Source organism: Bos indicus x Bos taurus, chromosome 16 (genome assembly GCF_003369695.1).
Source record: "Bos indicus x Bos taurus breed Angus x Brahman F1 hybrid chromosome 16, Bos_hybrid_MaternalHap_v2.0, whole genome shotgun sequence".
Taxonomy (NCBI): Eukaryota; Metazoa; Chordata; class Mammalia; order Artiodactyla; family Bovidae; genus Bos; species Bos indicus x Bos taurus.
In genome coordinates, this window is record NC_040091.1 from 74830889 (window position 1) to 74853351 (window position 22463).

General features: G+C 40.7%; 1 protein-coding gene across 28 annotated transcripts in view; it reads right to left on the minus strand.

The window, feature by feature from the left end:
- Window positions 1-6360: 6360 nt before the first annotated feature.
- LOC113906936 (membrane cofactor protein) overlaps window positions 6361-22463 on the minus strand; it is a 39106-nt gene continuing 23003 nt past the window's right edge. The window contains exons 6-15 of one of the 28 annotated variants that reach the window (XM_027565742.1): window positions 20923-21105; window positions 20462-20527; window positions 20306-20347; window positions 20153-20194; window positions 17953-18000; window positions 17238-17291; window positions 15718-15749; window positions 14938-14998; window positions 14330-14373; window positions 6361-8874 (exon numbers count right to left, since the gene is read on the minus strand). In XM_027565742.1, the coding sequence (XP_027421543.1) occupies window positions 14369-14373; window positions 14938-14998; window positions 15718-15749; window positions 17238-17291; window positions 17953-18000; window positions 20153-20194; window positions 20306-20347; window positions 20462-20527; window positions 20923-21105 (533 nt within the window). In that variant the 3' untranslated portion in view covers window positions 6361-8874; window positions 14330-14368. Of the gene's footprint in view, window positions 8875-11373; window positions 11463-12248; window positions 13175-14329; window positions 14374-14932; window positions 14999-15713; window positions 15750-17237; window positions 17292-17952; window positions 18001-20152; window positions 20195-20305; window positions 20348-20461; window positions 20528-20922; window positions 21106-22463 lie in introns of those variants that run through there. The other 27 variants (XM_027565733.1, XM_027565739.1, XM_027565743.1 and 24 more) reach the window with 27 other exon arrangements.

Genomic DNA, 22463 nt, shown 5'->3' on the forward strand with positions numbered 1-22463 from the left:
CGACCCCTGCCTGGCCCAGACTCCCCGTCTGTGACTGAGGCCCTGCAGAGCCTCACAGGTTGCAGAGGCGTCCACCAAGGTGCTGCAGGGCCTTCCTCCCCAGCGTCTTCCTCACCGCCGCAGCCGCGCAGTGGAGACCACGCAGGCACGGCTTGAGGGAGAACGAAACCAGTGTCAAAGCACCGGGTGTGCTCCCATCTCCACCCAAGTTTAACACGCTGGACAGTCAGCAACACCCCGCCATCTATGCAGAAGCACTGCCTAGGATTCCCACCTGCCCTCAGTCTTGCTCATAATCAGGGGCAAGGGCAGAGGGAGACAGTCGCAAACCACAAAGCAGGCGCGGTGGGCAGAGGGGCAGGAGCGCAGACGCTGGGGTCAGACCCAGCTTGGACCCGGCTCACCAGTCATGTGACTGTGGACAGGTTTCTAAACCACACTGAGGATCAGTTTCTTCTGCAAAAACAGGAATAATCTCTGGTTCGTGGTGAGAATTGAAGAGCACAGCTCGGTGTTCGCATTTTATTTCCTTCTCTTCCCTAGAGCAGCACGTCACGTTATTTCCAGGAGGCAGAAAAAACAACGTTTTTATCTGGAGTCTTGAAGAGTTGGTAGGGAACCTGAGAGGTAAAGATTTTGTCTCTTCTTTCTCTCGGTTATGGTATCAGGAAATACAGACATACTTTCTTAGCTTCACCCATAGGAGATGGAAGTCTGATTTGAACCCTGTGCGCACATCTTATTTTCAAGCTGAATTTGAAAACAACACAAAAGTCCATTCTTGTATTAGAGAGTTGTCTACTTAATACAATTTTAGGACCCCAGTAGAGAATAAGATTGGTGGCTCACGGGGTCATACTTGAACGTCCTGACCGCTCATCTGTGATGGGGAAGGGCGAGCCCGTGGTCTTCCTCACCAGGGTCTGTGGGCGAGTCGCCCTGGTCCAGGAGAAACCCACCTGTGTGTAGTCGTCAGCGCCTCCCAGGCAGAAAGGGTGCTTGTTTCCTGATGCAGGGAGATAAGATCAGAAAATGCTTTGCAGACTGTGAAATAGTTTACGAAACAGGGCAAAACTAATGTAAATGTTCACACAGTTCAATGATAACTTTCACTATTTTATTTCATCATATATATAATAATGTGAAGGAACTGGTTGTGGAATTGAATAAACTAGCCTAGAATTCATGACTTTTGTATTGCGATTGTCTATGTGACTTACCAGCTTTGACTTTCATGTTCTTTGAGCATCACTTTGTAACTCTTCTCTGTGCCTTTTGAAGGGACCGTTATGTCCCGTGGCAAGTATAACTGCAGTAAGACATCTTTTTGCTCAGGCAAAGGCTGGGTCTTCTGATCGCATCTCCCTCCTTTCTTCAGTGAGAATCCTCTTCTTCTGGAAGCTGGTTTCACATGGTGGCTTAGATTTTTCCATCTTTGTATCTAGCACCATTTGAAATCAGTGTTTTAGGAGTAAGAATTGCAGCACAGCCAAAGGCCACCTTCAGAGGAGCTGCTGCCCTGGGACCAGCTCCCCTCCTCCTGCCAGCTGAGCTGGTTCAAGAAAAGAAGAATTAGAGAAGAAAAGTATATTCTTGAACATGTTGGGTTGGGAAAGGGGACAGTGCAGGGATGGGGCTGTGTTCAGTAGAAACTCAGAGGCTTGAGCAGAGCCAGGGTTTGTGATGGTCTTCCTATGGACAGGTAGCAGCAGCCACCAGCAGGAACCTGTTGGTGGGGCCTTTCAGTGTGTGACTGGGCAGCACTGGGTTGGGTACGTGATCGCAGTCGGCAGCGGGAGGGCCGTGGACCGGAAGGACTCTCTCATCACACCAGCACTGTCCACCTGCTCCTACGCGCCGTGGAACATCCAGCTGCAGTTGCTGAGTAGGTGAAATCAGACTTGCCACCTGTACCATCAAGGTGTGGACCCCACTGAGCACCACCGGACCCATCTCTTACACAGGCTGACCGATTTCTCCTGGTGTTCAGAGTCTGTTTTTGTCTAGCACCATTTGAAATCGGTTATGATGTAGGGGGAAAAGCAGCAGCCTCGAGGTCTCGTGCCAAGTCTGGTCAGCAGCAGCCTGTGGCTTCCTGGAAGATGGATGGGCAGAGAGAGGGGGAGGGAGGTTACACCTTTTCCTACTGACTTCCTTAACTACATCTACAATACTTTATGCACAGGTAATAGATCATTTAGTGGATTTTTAGAAACAAATCACCATAGTGTACCTAATGTCCTCAGTTTGCTAAAATGTGATAGTGCTGTAAACTCCAAATTGGTTTCTGTTAAATTATCTTTCTGTTCATGCATCCTGACCTTAATAAATATTTACTGTATTAAACTTACCATGTGTTTGTTTTTCATAGATTATTTTCCATTCATAATTTTATGATGATAAGTGGGGCCCTGAAAAATTAATTTGCTATATGCAAATGTTACCTATTTCATAAAGAGTTCAAAGTCGGTTAAAGCAAACAGATATTAAAAATGTAGCCCGTTAAGAATGAAATTCTGTGAGCCAAGAAATAAAGTGAGAAAAACAATGATAGAGAAGTGTTACAGACCTGAGTTGAAGGGGAAACTGACCTCAGTCGCAAATAGGCTGCAGCCCTGGAGCCTTTGCAGTCAGCATTCCCGCAGAAATGTTTGCTTAACTGAGCCGGTACTCACGTGGCCTCTAGAGGGAGGTGCACTGATGAATTCAGCGATGTTAGGAGAGATGCAGACGTTCTCTACTTTTGTTCTTCCTTTCTATCAACCCTTGAGGACAGAGTGAACCAGTTCTGTAAAGGTTCTCAGGAGATGAGCCAGATTTGACTTCACAGGGGGTTTCACTTGAGGAGTCTTCAGGTTGGAGAGCTGTGTCCCCTTGATTGACCTTTTTGAGCAGAAAGTGCAAGGCCAGCCCTAATCTACCTGCAGGACTTTGATTTCACATCTATTCTCCATACATGGTGGCACCTCAACCACTTGGGAAGCTTTTTAAGGTCCAGTTCCTGCCAGTCTCCCCCCAGCTGGCTGCCCTGCCCGGTGGGGTGGGGTGAGGTGGGTGAAGCCTCTGTTGGGAGAACTTCCCTGGGAATGGGGGGCACCTCCCACTGTAGCTGTAGGGCTGTTTGGGGCTGTTGACTGGAGAATTCAGGTTCTGGTTCCCAGGATGTGGTGGGAACAGTTAAGACCCTGGATTGTTTTCTTCACTTCTCTGCTGAGGTAGCTACAAACCTATGGGCATAAACGCTTTGGGTCAACTGTAAGAAACTGAACAGCTTCTGATTCACCTACTGTGTCCCTGGCTCCAGGCTGCTGCCGCCAAGTCACTTCAGTCGTGTCCGACTGTGCGACCCCATAGACTGCAGCTCACCAGGCTCCCCTGTCCCTGGGATTCTCCAGGCAAGAACACTGGAGTGGGCTAGGTATTGCCAATAAAGCAAGTCACCCGTGGATTCTGCCAGCAGGTTGCTATGATTCCAGTCCCCAAATGAGAAAGTGCCAGAAGATCTGGGTTTAACACGAAAGCATAAAAACAATGACTTGGGACATCTTTTCCATGAAAGTAGTTTCTGGAGTTCTCATGAATGCTTAATTTTAAACAAGTGCTCATGGCTGTGTCATGAGAAGCAAAATGAAAGCCCCTTGGTTGTAACTGAAGGGCCACTTATGGAGGATTATTTTTCTTTATTCATCTGAAGGTTGACAGCTTTTTAGCTAAAATTAGCATCCCAAGGTGGTTTGTGCTAATAGATTGCTGAGCAGTGTTGATTTTGAAGACATCTTGAGTCTGCTTTTGTGACCATGCTTTCAACTTAGAAAATGCTCTGCCAGGCATGGGTCTACCTAAGTTTTACCACGTTTATGGCTTTCTGGGTGGCTTAGTCAGTAAAGAATTTGCTGGCAACGCAGGAGACCTGGGTTTGATCCCTGGGTTAAGAAGTTCTCTGGAGAAGGAAAGGGCAATCCCGTGGGCAGAGGAGCCTGGCGGGATGTAGTCCATAGGGTTGCGAGAGTCCGACACGACTTGACTACGCCACAACCACTTGTTTATCACCCCGTACAGGTCTTCTCGAACCATCAGGTGAAGAATCGGGGTGGGGAACTTTCTCAGTGTCATCCAGACGTGGATCAATGTGGTCACCTTCTGGTGGTATGTACACCAGAGGAAAGGAAGATAAGTTTATTGACCACAGACCCCTATATTACGCTTCCCCCATATGTAAGCCATAAGGGACTGAGGTTAGCCATTTTTAAAGGTAATTCTTTAGAAGGTAAGTAGAAAAGAGCTAGTTAATTAAAGTTGAAAATGACTTCTATGTATCTCAGCAGTGACTAAAACCTCTGAGTTTGAACTACGCAGAGAACATGTCAGATGCCCTCGCAGTCCACAGGAGGGCAGCAGTGTGGTGGTTTTAAAGTTTGTCCGCACTATGCCAGGGTAAGGTTTTCTAGATGAGCCTGGAAGTGATGAAAGCAATGCAGACTGGGAAAAGCAAACAACATCCCCTCCCCACCCCATCCACAAATGTGTGTGAAGATCAAATGGTAACTCACTCCAGCATTCTTGCCTGGAAAATTCCACGGAGAGACATCTGGTAGGGTATACAGTCCATGGACTCGCAGAGTCGGACAGGAATAAACGACTAACACTTTTCAGTTTTGTATCATTTCTGGAAGACGAAGACTTTTCATTATCACCGTAAAAGCTCTCCCGGTATATCTTATGAAAAAGAAAAAAAAAAAAAAAAATACAGCAACTGGAGGACCACTGGTTAAAAATCTGCCCGCCAGTGCAGGGTTTGGTTCCTGGTCTGATTAAGAGTCCACGTCGCAGGGCACTACCAAGACCACGTGGCAGAAGCTATGCTGCCCGTGCGCCGTGGAGCCCACGCCCCCACAGAAGCAGCCTGCCACCACAACCAGAGAGGAGCCCTGCTTCCTCCAACTAGAGAGCCCTGTGCAGCAAGAAGACCCGGCCCAGCCAAAAATACTACAGTAGTCTCAGGTTCGGTTCGGTTCAGTCGTGTCCGACTCTTTGTGACCCCATGGACCGCAGCATGCCAGGCCTCCCCGTCCATCACCAACTCCTGGAGTCCACCCAAACCCATGTCCATTGAGTCGGTGATGCCATCCAACCATCTCATCCTCTGTCGTCCCCTTCTCCTCCTGCCCTCAATCCCTCCCAGCATCAGGATCTTTTCAAATGAGTCAGCTCTTCGCATCAGGTGGCCAAAATATCGGAGTGTCAGCTTCAACATCAGTCCTTTCAATGAACATTCAGGGCTGATTTCCTTTAGGATGGACTGGTTGGATCTCAGGTTACAGGTAAATAAAATTTGGCAAAATGTTTTCTTTATAGCCAAGCTAATTCTCAGCGTTGGCATTATAAAGATTGTTTCCTTTCTTTTTAACCAGATAGCTTCTTTGGATTAGCTGGGTGACAAGATCTTAATTCAAGTCTTGGTCATTTTCTGACTTAACAGGCTGAATTACAAAAACACATTTTTTTCTTGCAGATATAAACACCTCTGTCGTTACAAGTTTGTATGTGCAAGTTCACATGCAGACGTGGACTCTGAGGCTGAAGAACCACTAACGCAGAGGTTCTCCCTTAGCTGTATATTATAGTCACTTGGGAAGCTTTACAGATACCTAATGCCCAGGCACACCCCAGGTCAACAGCATGACGGGGAGGGGGTGGGGGCACCCAGGCATTAGTAAAAATCCCCAGGGGATTCCAGAGTGCAGCCGTGCTTCAGAAACATGCTGTGCTTTCATGGTTGGGACCCGGGTTTTTACTCAGCTACACCCGTGCATAAAAGTGATGTGGAAGACACGTCTTCCACCACACACATAGACGTGTGTGTTCCCTCAAGGCCAGGAAATCATGAAGGCTGAGAGCCAGGCGGGAATCAGGAGGGGCTGCACACGACGGGCTCTGTGAACTGGGCCTGAGTGATGCCCAGGATCAGACAGGACCAGAGGCCTTCAGGCAACAGTGAGCCAGGAGTACAGCAGTGAGCACAGGATGGGTGGCCTGGCTGGCTGAGAGCAGGCTATGTGAAGTGCTGCAGGTGGAGAAAAGCTGGGCATTAAGTGCAGCAAGTTTTCAAGCTTCATGAAATGGACGTTATGCTGAGGATAACGTTATGCTGCGGCTAACTGTGGGACTGAACGCCGTGAGCAGGGGAGGCGCGAGGCAGGCTGGGAGGGGGGAAGCCTGGACAGACTTCAGGCTCTGAGACTGGAGGGCTAGAAGGGGTGACTGTGGGAGGGGAACGCTTCCAGAAGGTGGGCCCGATTAGAGGCGCACTCTCATCTGAGGTAAAACACTCCGGAAATAAATGCACCATCACAAATGAAACTTCTCCATAATGACATATTATTTTTTAAACAGACTCAAAGGTTCAATTCTCAGAAAACAATACAGACATGAGACGTCTCATTCCACTGGGGATTCACTCTTGCAGTTTTAAGTTTAAATTCAAATACACTTTTCCCTCTCATTCAGACAGACATTTCTAGAAAAAAATGGTTTCTCCATATATTTAAGTGATTGACAAGTTATTTGCAGACAGAACATTATTTATATGTACACATATTTCAATCTTACATATAACTATGTTACACTGGAAAACCAAATCTGAAGTGGAAACTATTGTGAAAGCCTATTTTGGTAAGCACAATAAACTTTGGTTGAAAACATTTCCTTGAGGTTTTAAGAAATACATACTACAGCCACCCCCATGCTTCTGAGAAACTGTTAGATTCTTAAAGAGCATGTGATAAAAAGGGTGCGGCAAAACTTCACCTCTGGATTTGTCTCAGAATTCCTGAATTTATTCTGCTCAAACTCATCTTCCACGTGCCTTACCCAAGATTACAAAGGGAAGGACCACTTACAGAGGGCCTTACAAACATGTCCTCAGGGAGAAAAACAGCATCTACTCTTGTTCACCCTCGAGTCCTCATTCATACCTTTCTAAGGCAGCTTTTCTTTGGCCCAGTGTGTGCCACTAACTATGAAGTGTGACGACTTCCACTTCTTGGTGGTCCAGTGGTTGGGTTTCTGTGCTTCCACTGTGGGGGGCACAGGTCTGATCTCAGCTTGGATAGCTCTGCGTGTCAAGGTATGGCCAAAAAATTTAAAAAAAAAGAAAAACAATTTTTTTAAGGTGTAAAACAAAACCTGTAAAAATCTGAGTCAGAGCAGAGTCCCTCCTCTGTGGCCGTTGGCGTGAGGACAGAGAAGCGGGCTGGGGTCTGTTCCACCTGAGTGTCCAGACCCCCCCTGAGCTGTCTCCTTTTTCCTTCCCTTTCTGTGACCTACAGCTAATCCACGGAGTTGAGTTTGCTTTTCTAAAATACAGGGCTTCATTTTTACTCTGCCCTTTACAGATGAGGTGAGGAGCCCACAAAGACTTAAGATTCTGATACAACCTGAGGTTATCTGATGAATTTATTCCCTACAAAACTGCTTACATTCTGATGACATGTGTAAAGACAGACATATCTTTATCCAAGTGGGCAGAGAAAAGCCCCTAGAGCCAGACTTTAGAGTGGATTCTAATTCTCTTAGAGAGTAGAATTCTTCAGCACAAACAGATACAACATTGTTAAGAAAAAAAAAAAAAAAAAACTATAGTACAATAATAATAATAACAAAGTGGAATTCTTCTTAAGAAAACTATAAGGCCACAGCATTCACTTTGTCCTGAGCTGGCATTATTGCCATGGGTGCTAACAGTACTCTAACTTTGTATAGAAGCCTGAAACTGATGCTGAATTCTTGGTTTCTCAGACTGGCTTATTATAAATAAAAGGAGTGAAGAACAAATGCCAGATAAAAACTTAATAGCATCTCTAAATTACCACGAGGTTACACATTTTTAAAAATAGCATTTTAATCTATTCAATGTAAGAGTATTTTCCAGTAATATTCTTAGTTAGGAAACTCAAAGAATGAACCTTAAGAATTGGTAATCACCTCTGAACAAAAAAAGATTTCAAAATCACTTTCTTTGCAAATGAAATGTAATATCATTTTTCAATATATTTCTCTGAGTTTGGAGATCTTATAGAAGAAAAAACAAACACATTTCCCTACCTTAGAATGCCATGTTGACCTACCCCATAAATCAAGTGCTATTTAAGGAAAAACAGGCAAGGTGTTTAAACCTAAATTCATACATGTTTCAAAGAAGCATTACAGAATAGTGACTATACTTCTGCCACATTAAAATGTTTTAATGTTCCTATGGCTATCGCTTAGCAGTTTTATTTCTGACAGTGTAAGAAAGTGGCAAATAATCTTTATACTTTTTTTCCTTCAGTATTGAGACAAAATTGAGAGAGGGCATTGCGTTAAGTTTAAGGTGTACAGCATGATTTGATAATGTCAATACTACAAAAAGCTTTTTTCTTCCATGTGATTAGAACTTTTTAAGATCCACTCTCTTAGCAACTTGCCAACATAAATACAGTATGAGTAACTCATGGTAGCCACTGTGCTGTAATTATACCCCAGTACTTTCTCACCCTATAACTGAAGGTTTGTATTTTCTGACCACCTTTACTCAAACCCACCCCCACCAGTCCCCCACCGCTGACATCGACAAATCTCATTTTTCTTCTGTGAAAGCTTGTTTTTTTCGATTCCATGTGTAAGTGAGATCAGACAGTACACGTCTTTCTTTACATGACTTATTACCCAGCAAAGTCTCCTCAGGTCTGTCTGTATTGTGGCAAATGGCAAGGTTTCCTTCATTTTCATGGCTGAATGGTACATGCGTTCCTGGAAACGGTTCAGTTCATCTGTTCTGTTGCAGTGGTTGCTTTATCCTGATAAGTGGTGTACGTAGCGCTACATTCTGCTTTCCTATAAGGGAATAGAACAGTATGTACTGTGACATTCTGGTTTCCTAAGAAGCAAGGTTAAGAAGACAGCATCAGAGATGAACATAATTAATAATTAAGTACATACATTAATTCCAGAAGCCCATTTAGAATAGGGAAGATTAAAAAAAAAAAAAAGCTACATACTAGTAAGAGTCACTGAACTAGGAAATACATGATTTTTTAAAGTTATTCCAATGTTCAACCAGGCTCACTCTACAAACTCTTTTTTCTAATTCTGTAGTGTAGCTTGGATTTCCTCCAAGACAAGAAACAGGGCAGTCACATATACTTAGTAAATATCCTCCTATCTTAATTTAGGAACAACAGGAGAGAATAGAGAGAAGCACATTTTCATAATATTCAATTTAAAATCCAGCTCTGAGATGATTATACAAAGGTAATGATTCTGAGTGTTCACGTTCAATAATGCTTCATTTACACCTCACTGTCAAGGAAATCACATATTCTGGTTAGAGCCTCCTAAGTAACTAAAACTCACATCACACAGTTTTGGTGTTTGTTTTTTTTTGGTAACAAGGAACATCTTTCTAAACCCTGTCCAAAGAAATATAATGCAAGTCACACAGGGAATTCTGAATTTTCTAGAAGCCATGTTAAAAAAGGGAAAAGAAAATTAACTTTCATATAGTTTACGTAACCCAACATCCATGGTTGTACATTTTTTCCCCATGAAGTCTTTGACTCTGATGTGTAAACTGTGCACGCGAGCTCACTTTACGTAGGAGGAGCCAGTTTTGACATTCGCAGCAGCCACTCAGGACCACCGGCTCTGGAGCTGGGAAACGCAGTTCCACTCCTGCTTCGGAACCGGACTACAGCAGACAGACTACAACCGAACGCGGACGCGCCGGTTACTGACAGTGTGCCCGCCCAGCGAACCCTCGGGTGCCTGCCTCATGAAGAGCTGACCGTGTGAACGCCGGAGACTTCATTATTCCCCTGGAGGGGAGGCTTCACTATGAGCCGGCGCTGCCACGCGCGGTACTTGTTACATGGCCGTGTCCTCAGGTCTGCTGTGGAGAGCGATTCAACAGTCAGGCCTCTCACTGAATACTCCAACACCATTGTATTCTGCTATTTGTTGAAGTGAATACACTTATTTTTTTTTTTTCTCTAATAGTAGTGGAACACTTATTTTCTTAAATAGAATTTTAAACAGAAATCCAATATATGAGAAGGATAAATAAGCATTTACATAAAGTTAAAGAAACAACTCATTGGATATAACCTCAAGCTATTTAAAGATGATTAAAATGTGAAAGTGAGTTAGTACTTACAGTTATAAGTCATATTAGCTTTAGCATTCACTAAGGTAACTTCAAGTGTTTACAGACAATTTGAAGCTCACGGATTGTCTGAAAACCGCTTTCCTGGTTGGTTGGAGCCTCAAAGGACTCCTTAGAGAACTGAGCAGATACATAGGGCGGGGTAGCTGGTATATTTTTGTCTTCCCCTCTGCCCCTGTGATCAAAGACATGGCTCTGCTTTTACTAAGGAACTGCCCATCTTACTGGTCTTTGTGGAATCTGCTCTCAACTTCATGACTGTCACCTAGGGTAGTGCCTTGCACGTGAGTGTGGAAGTCTATCTACTCTCTTCCTAGCTATGCAGAGACACTCAGGCAGAAAAAGAACTTCCAGTTCATTTCATTCAGAGCCAGAGATAGAGGGGATTAAACGGCTAAAGGGAATGCATTTCACATCAAATTTGAGGATTTTTGTTGGTGCTGGTTTATTTTTTATATGCTAAAAATATAGTGGCTGAGGGAAACAGTTAAATGCCTTTATAGAACTAATATTTACAAGCTGAAACTGAAATTCTTTACCAAAATTACATAAAATGTAGTTTGGTTTCTGTCAATAAAAAACCTACAAGTGAACTTCAAGTGGACCGACTATCTGATTATTTCCCATTAGACTAAAAAAATTCCCCCAGATTTGGATTTACAGCTGCTAGAAGGTAGAGCTGAGTTGTTTCTTTAGGTTTATATAAATGCTTATTTATCCTTCTCATATAATGCATTTCTATTTAAGAAAATAAGTATTCCACTACTACTAGGGGGAAAAAAAAGTGTATTTATTCACTTCAAATAGAAGAATATAGTGATCTTCAAGGATTCATTGACAGGCCTAACTATTGAATTGCTCACCACAACAGTCCTGAAGAAATGGCTATATAAAACACTTGTCACAGTCTGACCAAAGGTCAAGGGGTCATTACTCTCTGTTGGTGCCTATGTCAAAGCAAAAGCCTGTCAGTGCTTATTATTTTACATTAAAACAGGGAAGGAGAAAATATAAATATCAATAATCTCACAAAGGGGAACCAGAATCCAAATGTCCTCCTTGCTGTCTACTGTCTACTTAGCTCAGCTCAGGATATCGATATCTAAATGTTCATCAAATATTTTACAGAAGAAAGGACATCTCTGAAAAGAAATGCAACAAAAAGCAGATACCTTTTAATGATAAAAGCAAACGTTTCTCTCATCTCTTCTCAGAGAGAAATAAAATGTCTTGTCTGTGGCTCTCACCAGTTACGTATATGCTGAACAGAGGAAGGGGAAAGTGTTGAATAAAATAGTGAGGTCACACCAAAAGGAAGCAAGAGTGGCATAAAAATGGGATAAAATCAATGAGGGGGGAGAAGGGAAGTAAAGCTGACAATTAGGCCCATACACTATGTCTCTCCTGATTCTCATTAGGAAGTTGAACCAAGAATTTGGTGCAAGAAGCAACTTTACCCTTGCGGTCTTATAGATCATACAGCAGGTAAACAGACTCTAAATTTGCATATAATCTGTTTACTTCTGAAACCGCCTAGTCTCAAGTGAATAATGTACACTCGTTTTCTCAGAATGAGAGTGTATGGGGAGACACGGTCCTGGTCTCCAGTAGCACAGCCTTTGAGGCGATACATGGGGCCTGTATTAATCCCATGTAACACTGTCTCAGAAACTGATGTCATGACATCCTCCATTTTCAGATGCATCTTTTGCATCAAGGACAGTTTCTTCTTGTGCACAACTGTTTCCACCTGAGGGAAGACCTCTATAAAGCATTACATGACTTCCCATTTTTCTAGGATGGATCTAAATTTTGTAAATATGCTCTCTCAACTAATTACAAAATCTTTTTTATTTACTAATTCTTGCTTAAAAATTTTAAGGCCTTTGTTGAATGGTTAAGAATTTGAGAACCAGGCAGAAAAATGTTCAAGTTAATTTGACCATTCAAGTTTTGGACCGTGTCGTTACACTTCACCACTTGAACTGGATTTACCATTTACAGTATATCCAAAAAAGCTTCAGTAAGATGCATTTAAGCAGACAACTTAAAAGTTACAACATTTCTCGATCAATCTTTATTAAGATAACATAGTTTACAATTGCACAAGTAATAAATATACTTAATGGAAAAAAAGAAAAAAGGTATTTAGTTACTATTACTAAAATACATAAATTATTTCAATAATTCTACTGAACTTAGCAAACTCTCATTTATCCCGTGATGATTTAACCCAAGCAGAGAAAAATGATCCATTTATGAAAAAAAAATATTCACCACAAATAATTGAAAACATTCATGTTAACAAAAGACATCTGGAACCACATAGTCAGGACATGCAAACAGGACTTGGGCAGGAGCAAAGGAGAGAGCGAAGGGCTGTGGATCCAAGTCTGGAAAGTGTGGCAGAAGAGCTGGTTAGGAAAGGAAGCTGTGCGGGAAAAGGAAGGCGTGTGCACATGGAGCCTGTCAGCTCACCTGGGACCCTATCCTCTTCTTCATTGAGAGCTAAGAAACAGAAAACTATAGCAAAATGCTTTAACCTTGTGGCCATTTTTCATAATTTAATGATCTTTAAAAAAACAAAACAAAACACTACTTAGGGGATTTCCCCGGTGGTTAAGCTCTGCTCTTTCTATGCAGGGAGCTTGAGTCTGATCCTTGGTCAAGGACCTAAGATCCCCTCCACAAAAAAAACTACTTATTTTCATGCTTTGGTATAAATCCTGTAGGAGGGTAACTGTGTTCCCAAATTATCGAAAATACAAGTTCATATCGAATCCATTTTGTATCAAGTTTTAACAGCAAATTTGTGTTTTTGATTTGTTTTGAGGCTTGTAGGATCTTAGCTCCCCAACCAGGAACTGCACTCCTGCCCAAGGCAGTGAAAGCCTGAGCTCTAACCACTGGACTACCAGGGAACTCCCATTAACAGCAATTCTTGCGCCTGGTATCCTGCTTCCAGATTTATCCCTACAAATAGAGAAGGAACTGCATATAGTTTACAGTCTTGTAAGGGAGTTTCCAAAGCAATGAAAGCAATTTGGGGTGGGGGAGAATGGACATTCAATAGTGCAAAAAATGTATCAATAATAAAAATAATTACCTCTTTAAAAGAAAAGCAAACTAAAGCTAGGTATTACTTCACATTCTTTTAAAAAGGCATGCAACAAAAATGTGGAGTCTTTAAACAATTCACTTGATTGTCTTGAACAGGTGAACCATTTCCCAATAAGCTTGATGGTGCTTCTTCAAAGCTAAAGAGCATGGGCACATTGTTAACAGTCTACACCCTGCTTTCTCTAAGTGTCCTCCAGGCCCAGCAGCAGCAGCCTCACTGGGGAACTCTTTAGAAATGGGATCTCAGAACTCTAATGCCCCTGGTACCTTAACCTGGGGGTGTGATGCTCAGATACTTGTTTAGCTTTAAAAGACTCATTCACTGGTAGACAGAGTTTGGCTAATATTTGTTAGGAAACTGTATTTTTGTGTAATGATGTTTTACAAAGGTCAGTAAGGAGCAGAAAGCTATTTTGTTCTGCTTTCTTTAGAGGTTACTTCTAGTTAACAAATTTTAGACTTGTCAAATATTTCACTGATGGTGTTTCCATGTTATACCGCCTGTGTATATGCAGTTTTAAAAATACACTACTGATAGAGAAATCAAACGTGCATATTATATGTTCTATAAATATAAGATTCAAGGTTCAAATGAAGGCACTGTGGATATTTTTAAAAGATTACCAAGAAATTTAAAAAATATATATTTAGCTCTTTATGAGTGAAGAATGTACTTTTATTACATAGTCCAAATGCAGTGATTAAAATAAAAGGAATATAAATATCATAAAGCCATTAATACCATTCATTTTTAATTATTAGTTTGATTTACAAAGCAATAGGGAAAAAAATCACGAAAAATGAGAAATATCAAAGCACTAATCTTGGTCTATGTTCCAGTTTTATTCTAAGTCTTTCATTAGATTTTAAATTACTTCATTAAAATTTAAGATGACGTTTAAAAGGTACAAATTATATATTTGTACCTTTTTGCAATTTTAACTCTCTCCCTTATTTCATTTTTATAGATAAAAAGACAAAGTTCATGAGGTTCCTTGTAAATCTTACCCTCTCAGCAACTTTTAGTTTAACCCCATCAGTTTTACTTCAACCTAGTAAATTAAGAGAACATAAGAGGGAAATCAAATGATGTTGCTTTAAATTCTCCAGTTTAACTGTATAACAAATCTAAAAGAAAAAAAACAGATTTGGTATCTGAAGGAGACATCTATGTAGCTTCTTACAACTACCTATCTAAATTATACAGACAACTGAAAACTTTCACCATCAAAATTGCAGTGACTACAGCTATCAAAGTCTCCACAGGGAATCATTTTATATGTAATCTTGGTCATTAGTCCAATCTAGGAAGTTGGGTATGCCTACAGTAGAGAAGACCCCAAAGCGGTCCATGATTCATTTCAGCACTTATACCTCAAATCCCACAGAAATTTTTCTTACATCATAATTAGTTGACACGACCTGCACAGATTATTCGTATGGCAGTGATATTAAAAACAGGTGAAAACATTTTTAGTGAAGATGTGTAATTCACACAGCACACTCAAGCAGGAGCAATTTTTAAAAAACACGTAATACAGAGTACAAACGAAAACTGCACGAAAGAGTGTCAACAGTGAGAAGGAGCAACAGGTGAAAAGCATGCTGTACTTTACCCTTTCTTCCTCTGTCCGCAAAAACAGCAGTACAGGCAGAGCAATAATCCAACGCCAATAACTACGAGAAATCAGGAGACAAACGTCACATGACCAGGAAAAATCGCTGCCAAGACTCAAAATCTAGCAGAAGAAAATGAATGCTGATCAGAGGTTCCCTGGAGGCTCAGATGCTAAAGAATCTGCCTGCAATGCAGGAGACCTGGGATCAATCCCTGGGTTGGGAACATCCCCTGGAGAAGGGAATGGCAATCCACTCCAGTATTCTTGCCTGGACTAGAACAGACAGTGGAGCCTGGTGGGGTTGCAAAGAATCAGACATGACTGAGTGACTAACGCTTTCATTTTTGGCTTTCAGATACCCATGGCCAGAAAATGGTATCTAATTTAAGCACATATACATTTCTATTCCATTTGGACTCTTCAGTATATTGTATTCTTTGGATTAAACAGTATACAGTAAGTCAGAGAAATTCTTGATTAATTTATAAAATTACCCAAAGCATATTTGGGATGAAAACTCATATGAAAAAAACTCACCTTTGAAACAACATATATTATTTAGAGTTTGTTAGTATGTGGACAGGCAGAATAGACAGGAATAGAGTAATACTAATACAAGGTAGTGTATTATGTAAAAAGTCAGGTTTTCCTGTTTTACTTAATTTCAAGCTATAAAGCTATAAATACTGAAAAACCCTTAAAAAAAAACACAAAACTACACTTCTTCAGAGCAATGTTTTGATTCCATTGGTATCAAACTTGTTGACACTTACGTACAGCAACAATGACGAGCACGATGTATCCTGCACCTGTGAAAAATGAAAACAGTTTGGGAGATAAGTGAGTATCTGGGATCTCCTAGGAGCGGCTGCACCTTAATTTCACCAGACCATCCGTAACTACAGAGAAACAAACCTGCCAATCTAGTTTAAGCACAACTGCTCGTGCTTCCAGGTTATCTGCACCACAGAACCCTTCTGATCAGATTCCAGAGTCAGGACACTAACTCTGTGACATTCTTAATAAGGAATCTCACTTTTCACTGCTGTTTGCTCTGGCTACCATGTCAGGTTATTTAGTGAAGATTAACAATTAGAATTCACTAGTTTGGAGGCAAACAGTTTTTAAAATGTGAGTATCCAACTATGGATGGTTTAGTTCGACATTCAGTTCTTTCATTACTTATGACTTTAAGTTAGACATTTAACGTCTATTTTTCCCTGAAGTCTGTGGGATAAATCTGAACCCATCAAGAGTCTTCATCATATCACCACAGCTCCTACCCCACTTTCTCCCCAGATGAAGACGTGGCCCTAACTCCCTAGGGAGACTCGCTGAAAGTAATGCAAATTAAGACTGTAAAGGGAACACCAGGGCACATGATAACACTAGGCACAGAAGCGTAAACATGCATTTTTGACTCTCCGGAGGGCACTGAATATACCACCAAATCTTAATTCTTAGAAACGCTGGTCACTGGCACCTCTGCTTCTAAACTGCCATTACTTTTATTATCTATAACGTACAGCAGGTAACACAGCATACAATGTCATGTACAGCTCTGCTTTTTATTCCATAAACATTATCGAATGTAAACATCCTGAGATGGCACTGGATTCTCTTGGCAGAGTGCCAGTGTGACCACAGTTTTCACAGGGAAAATATAACAAGCCCAAAGTGCATTTTATAAAAGGACTAAATAGTATAACTAAACTAGTCTAAAAATAATAAACTATTTTTCTTCATTTCCTTATCAGTAAGTCTTTATACTTCATGTAACTGCCACAACTATACTTCCATCAAGTTCTCTAACACATACTGTGTGAACTACGTGTGCAAACATTAAGTGTGCTACCCCACCCTTGTATAGAAAAACTAATCCAACATTAGTACTTCAAGCCTTTTGTTCACAAGGTACCAACAGAAAGAAAATTCATCTACAAATTGCCATTATAAAGTAAAACTATTACATGGAAAATAACTTAAATGTTATATGTGTTAGACTACGTATAGCCATATTATTATTTTAAAAAGTAAACTTATTTATTAGGTATCCTAAGTTGAGCACCCTCCTAAAATCTGTATTATCTACATGTGTCTAAAAGTACCCCTTAAATATGTCATAGGATCTGCACCTTTAAAATTCCTTAAAACATGCAATTTTACAACTACAAACTGAACAATTATCACCAATTTTTAACATGTTGTTTCTTCTCTAATTATAGACAATGGTAATATTTCCACATAGAAAACTAGGGCCTTATGACACAGAGTTATAATCAGTAACAAAATAATACCTAAACCCTCAGCACCGTTAGGGGGTGATGCATCAGTAGGACGGGGGGGATGTCCTAGAAAAAAGGAAAAAAATGCAAGTTAAAAAAAAAAAAAGAAAAAACAATAGAGCTTAATGTCCTCTAAGTTCACAGGTTTTGATTTTTTTCACTTTGTACAAAAACTCTTATAATTTCATTCTCCTTATATAAACTACATTAATGTTTGTCATTAAAAGTAGTATCAAAATATTATAAATTTATATTCAATACCAAAGCATTCTACTTCTTGTCCAGTAACATTTCCTAGGACAATATTCTGTGGTACAGCAAGCAAATTTATCATTAGTGTGGTGTCAGAATAACCCTATGGATTCGATGTGATTATACTTAAAACTAAAACAGAAAAGCACATTTGTGGAGGCTAAACAATATGCTACTAAACAAGAATGGATCACTGATTGAATCAAGGAAGAAAGTTTTTAAATATCTGGAGAAAACGAAAACAAGAAAACAAATCCAAAATCTATGGGATGCAGCAAAAAGCAGTTTTAAGAGGGAAGTTTACAGCCACATAGCCACAATCATCAAGAAAAAGTCGGCCCCAATTAACAAAATCAGAATGAAAAAAGAAGGTACAACCCACAAACACTGAAGAAATTTCAGAAGCTATGTAGAACAATTTAAAGAAGGACATGAATAAATAAGTGTAGATGGAAAAAAAGCTCAGCCACTGAACCTGGATGACTTAGTCCTGAAGTCATGGTTGGAGAAGTGGGCTTGGAATCTGGAATGGAAAATTAGATTCAATTCTCCAGCCTTATCCATACAAAATTATGGATTTAAATCTGGTATTTGATTTTTTATAAAGATTCTCAAAATGAATTATTTCTCAAAATGAAAAATACATGTACTCCCTAAATTTTGCAATTCTACTTCTGTAAAGCTAACCTAAACACATGTTTACCGAAGTGCACAAGAATGTTGCACGGGAATGTTCCCTGTGCCTTTGTATACAGTGGAAATCCTAGAAGTTAACTAATGACAAACCATAAAAAAAACGTGCTCAGAATAAACATATGGTTCTTTAAAAAAATACCGTCCATATAGTTTCCTGTTGCATAACTTGTATCCTTCTCCAGTTAGTATTTTGCCTACAGTTTTTCATATTTGCAAAATCAGATCTACTTGACCACCGTTATATGTTGCTAATGATGTTTTTCATACTAACTGATGACAGAAAATGACTGACAGTCTCATGAGGAATTTTGATTTTTTGATATTTTAAAATAATCCATAGTTTTATCTTCACTGTACATCTGTCCTCAGAACTCTTCTTTTAAACTGTATCAGTGCTTTATAAATCCTTTATGAAATGCTTATGTCAACTCTTCCCTGGGGCTCAGAGGTTAAAGCGTCTGCCTGCAGTGCAGGAGACCTGGGTTCGATCCCTGGGTCGGGAAGATCTCCTGGAGAAGGAAATGGCAACCCACTCCAGTATTCTTGCCTGGAGAATCCCATGGACGGAGGAGCCTGGTGGGCTACAGTCTACGGGGTCGCAAAGAGTCGGACACGACTGAGCGACTTGACTTTCACTTTCCTTTATGTCAACTCTTTAAAAGTCTGCCCAGATTGATGCTCTTTCCACCCTTCCTCTAGTCTCTAGCTTCTGCGGCAACTAAATACAAGCCAGAGATAGCAGCCCTGAACTTAGGAAAACAATTCCCTCCAACATATCAAAATACTCATTCAAGTCTCAGGCAGAGGAGCTGATCAGCAGCCCCTGCTAGAATTCCTCCATTTCATTCCAATAAACAAGGGCTTTTTCTGCCTTTTAGTTGTTATACCACTTACTTTCTGTTGCCAATTCCCCCTTTCCCCCTCAAAAAACAAAAACATCCAAAACAAACAAAAAATGCTCAGTAAAGAGAAAAACAATAATTGTTAGGAGTGGGAGAGTGATGGAGGTGGTAGAAATACTAGTCTCATTCTAGAGACAATGGTAGTCTCCCAGTTTATAAAAAAGAACCAAGCTGGTCAACCTGGGAAAGGAAACAGTCCTGGACCCAGAAGACACCCTGTACAGGTGTCGAGAGATCACTTTTAAAATGAATAAATCATCCGTGTTGATGACACAGAAAACATACATGCTAAAAAATAGAACCTGTGGACCTTCCTCTACACTAATATTAATCTGAGTTTAACTGGTACAAGCTGCCTTTTAAGAGCTTTATAGATACCAGGGGCTATGCTAAGTGCTTTAAATGAATCCCACTTTAAATTTACTGTCACTAAGTAAGGAAGCCGAAGAATTGATGCTTTTGAACTGTGGTGTTGGAGAAGGCTCTTGAGAGTCCTTGGACTGCAAGGACCTCCAACCAGTCCATCCTAAAGGAGATCAGTCCCGGGTATTCATTGGAAGGACTGATGCTAAAGCTGAAACTCCAATACTTTGGCCACCTCATGCAAAGAGTTGACTCACTGGAAAAGACACTGATGCTGGGAGGGATTGGGGGCAGGAGGAGAAGGGGACGACAGAGGATGAGATGGCTGGATGGCATCACTGACTCAATGGACATGAGTTTGAGTAAACTCCGGGAGCTGGTGATGGACAGGGAGGCCTGGCGTGCTACAGTCCATGGGGTCGCAAAAAGTCGGACACAACTGAGCAACTGAACTGAACTGAACTCAAGTAAGGAAGGTTTGAAATCATTTTACACATAAGTAAACATATTAAAGTTTACTTAACTTGCTATCTGCTTGTATCTGCAGACTGCACATAATTTTAGAATCACTCAATCTAAGAACTAAAAAGGCTGTGAATATTTCATTACTAAAATTGATAAATGAGTATAAATCATTGGAATTTAAAAGACTTTGAAAAAAAGATCAAAAGAATGTAAAGGATTTTGAAATATATAAGCAGGAAGTTACTAAACCTGAGACATTGGGAATTGGATGTTGGGTGCTGCGAGTCGACACTGGGGGGAAAAAAAAACGCAGATAGGATCAAACATTTGGGAGTTACTACTGGCATTTTCACCAGGAATTTAAAAGATTTTTGAAAAAATATATGTAGGAAGTTACTAAACCTGAGACACTGGGAACTGGATGTTGGGTGCTGCGAGTCGACACTGGAAAAAAAAAAAAAAACGCAGATAGGATCAAACATTTGGGAGTTACTACTGGCATTTTCACCAGGAATTTAAAAGATTTTTGAAAAAAATATATGTAGGAAGTTACTAAACCTGAGACACTGGGAACTGGAGGTTGGGTACTGGGAATTGGAGACTGGGTGCTGGGAGGAATCGACACTAGAAAACAAAATAATGGAGACTGAATCAAAAATCTGGGCATTAATACTGTCTTTTCATTCGCATGAATTATGCCTTTCATTCTTGACTTATTTAGGTAAAACTCCCTACGCTTCAGTTTACCCTGAAAAATGACTGCTATCCATTTTTACATTTAAGAATGCCTAGCAAGAGACATTTATATACCTGTGTTATGTACATGAAATGCTAAGACCCTACAAAGACAGAAAATCGCTGCAGCGGATTTCTTGTGAATTTGAAGTCATACAACTATCATAGAAATGAATATAACACAGTTAAATATGAACATTGTTTCTCTTCAGTTTTTCTTGCATCATTGATATTTAATGAGAAAGAAATAAAGAACAAAACCAAAAGGAAGATAGTATTTTTACCTTTAATACACTTTGGTAGCTCGGGCTCCCAAGTACTGTTCTCACCACAGACAACTACACTGTTGCCTTGAAGGTTAAAACCCTCATTGCATTTAAGTACAACCGTCGCTTTGTAGTAATATTTTGGTCCAAATCCTGAGACTATCGTTCCATATTCAATGGCTGGATATACACATTTGACCACTGAAAAATTGAGAAATTCCAGAATTAATGGAAAGCCGCTTCTACACGGGACCAGAAAGACTGGTGTGAAGTAATCCCAGGGAAGAAGCAGGAGAGAAATGAAAGATGCTAATTGGGGAAAAAAGAAACCTTTGAGCATCTGAACTCCAGGTAAAGAGATCTAGAGAAATCTAGCAATGTTTTTTTTTTTTTTAAAAAACCTAGAACAGACTGTCATAGTTCATTTGCTTTTCTACATTTTCTTTCCATTACTGACAAGTTTTGAGAACCGTCTGATACCAGATACAAACTCAGGGTAAGGTCAAAAGTAATTTTCTTCAGTTTGAGGATTTTTTTTAAGATCATTCTGACACTGATTACATACCTTGCTCTTTTAGAAAGGTAGCAAAAGCTTTTCTGAGAAGGTAACGTTTGAGCTCAAATTTAAGTTGCAGAGAAGCTAGCCATGCCAAGATACGAAAAAGAAAGTTTTCAGGAGGCAACAACACACAGAAGCTAGAAGTTCAAGAAGTAAAGGCAGTGGGGTTAGGGCAGTGTTTTCCAAACGCTCTGGGCTACATCAGAGATCAAGAAACACATTTTATGCTGTCAACCAGTATATAAACCAACAGGCCTGAGATAATCTTAGTAATGGTATGTCCCATTCTGCTGCTGCTGCTGCTGCTAAGTCGCTTCAGTCGTGTCCGACTCTGTGCGACCCCAGAGACGGCAGCCCACCAGGCTCCGCCGTCCCTGGGATTCTCCAGGCAAGAACACTGGAGTGGGTTGCCATTTCCTTCTCCAATGCATGAAAGTGAAAAGTGAAAGTGAAGTCGCTCGGTCGTGTCCGACTCTAGCGACCCCATGGACTGTAGCCCACCAGGCTCCTCCGTCCATGGGATTTTCCAGGCAAAAGTACTAGAGTGGGGTGCCATTGCCTTCTCCTGTCCCATTCTACTCCACTCATAAAAAGTACTCATCCTGACGGTCTCAGTTGACTTTAGTATCCATTAATGGGTTTGGCAGAATTGGGGGGAAAAAAATCAAGAAAACACTTGCCTGAGTAGTGAGTTCAAGAGAACATCTTATGAGATTAAATCCGAATGACAGATAAGGGGCAGATAATATACAGCCTTTTAAACCAGAAGAGTGTTCTTTCTCTTTCTTTGGGTCTGAATTTCCATCAGGTATCATTTCTCTTCAGCCAGAAGAACTTCCTTATCAATTCTTATAATCCAGGTTGTTAAAGTTGCTCAGTTGAGTATGACCCCATGGTCTATACAGTCCATGGAATTCTCCAGGCCAGAATACTGGAGTGAGTAGCCTTTCCCTTCTCCAGGATAATCCAAGTTGACCAATGACAAATTCACACAACATTC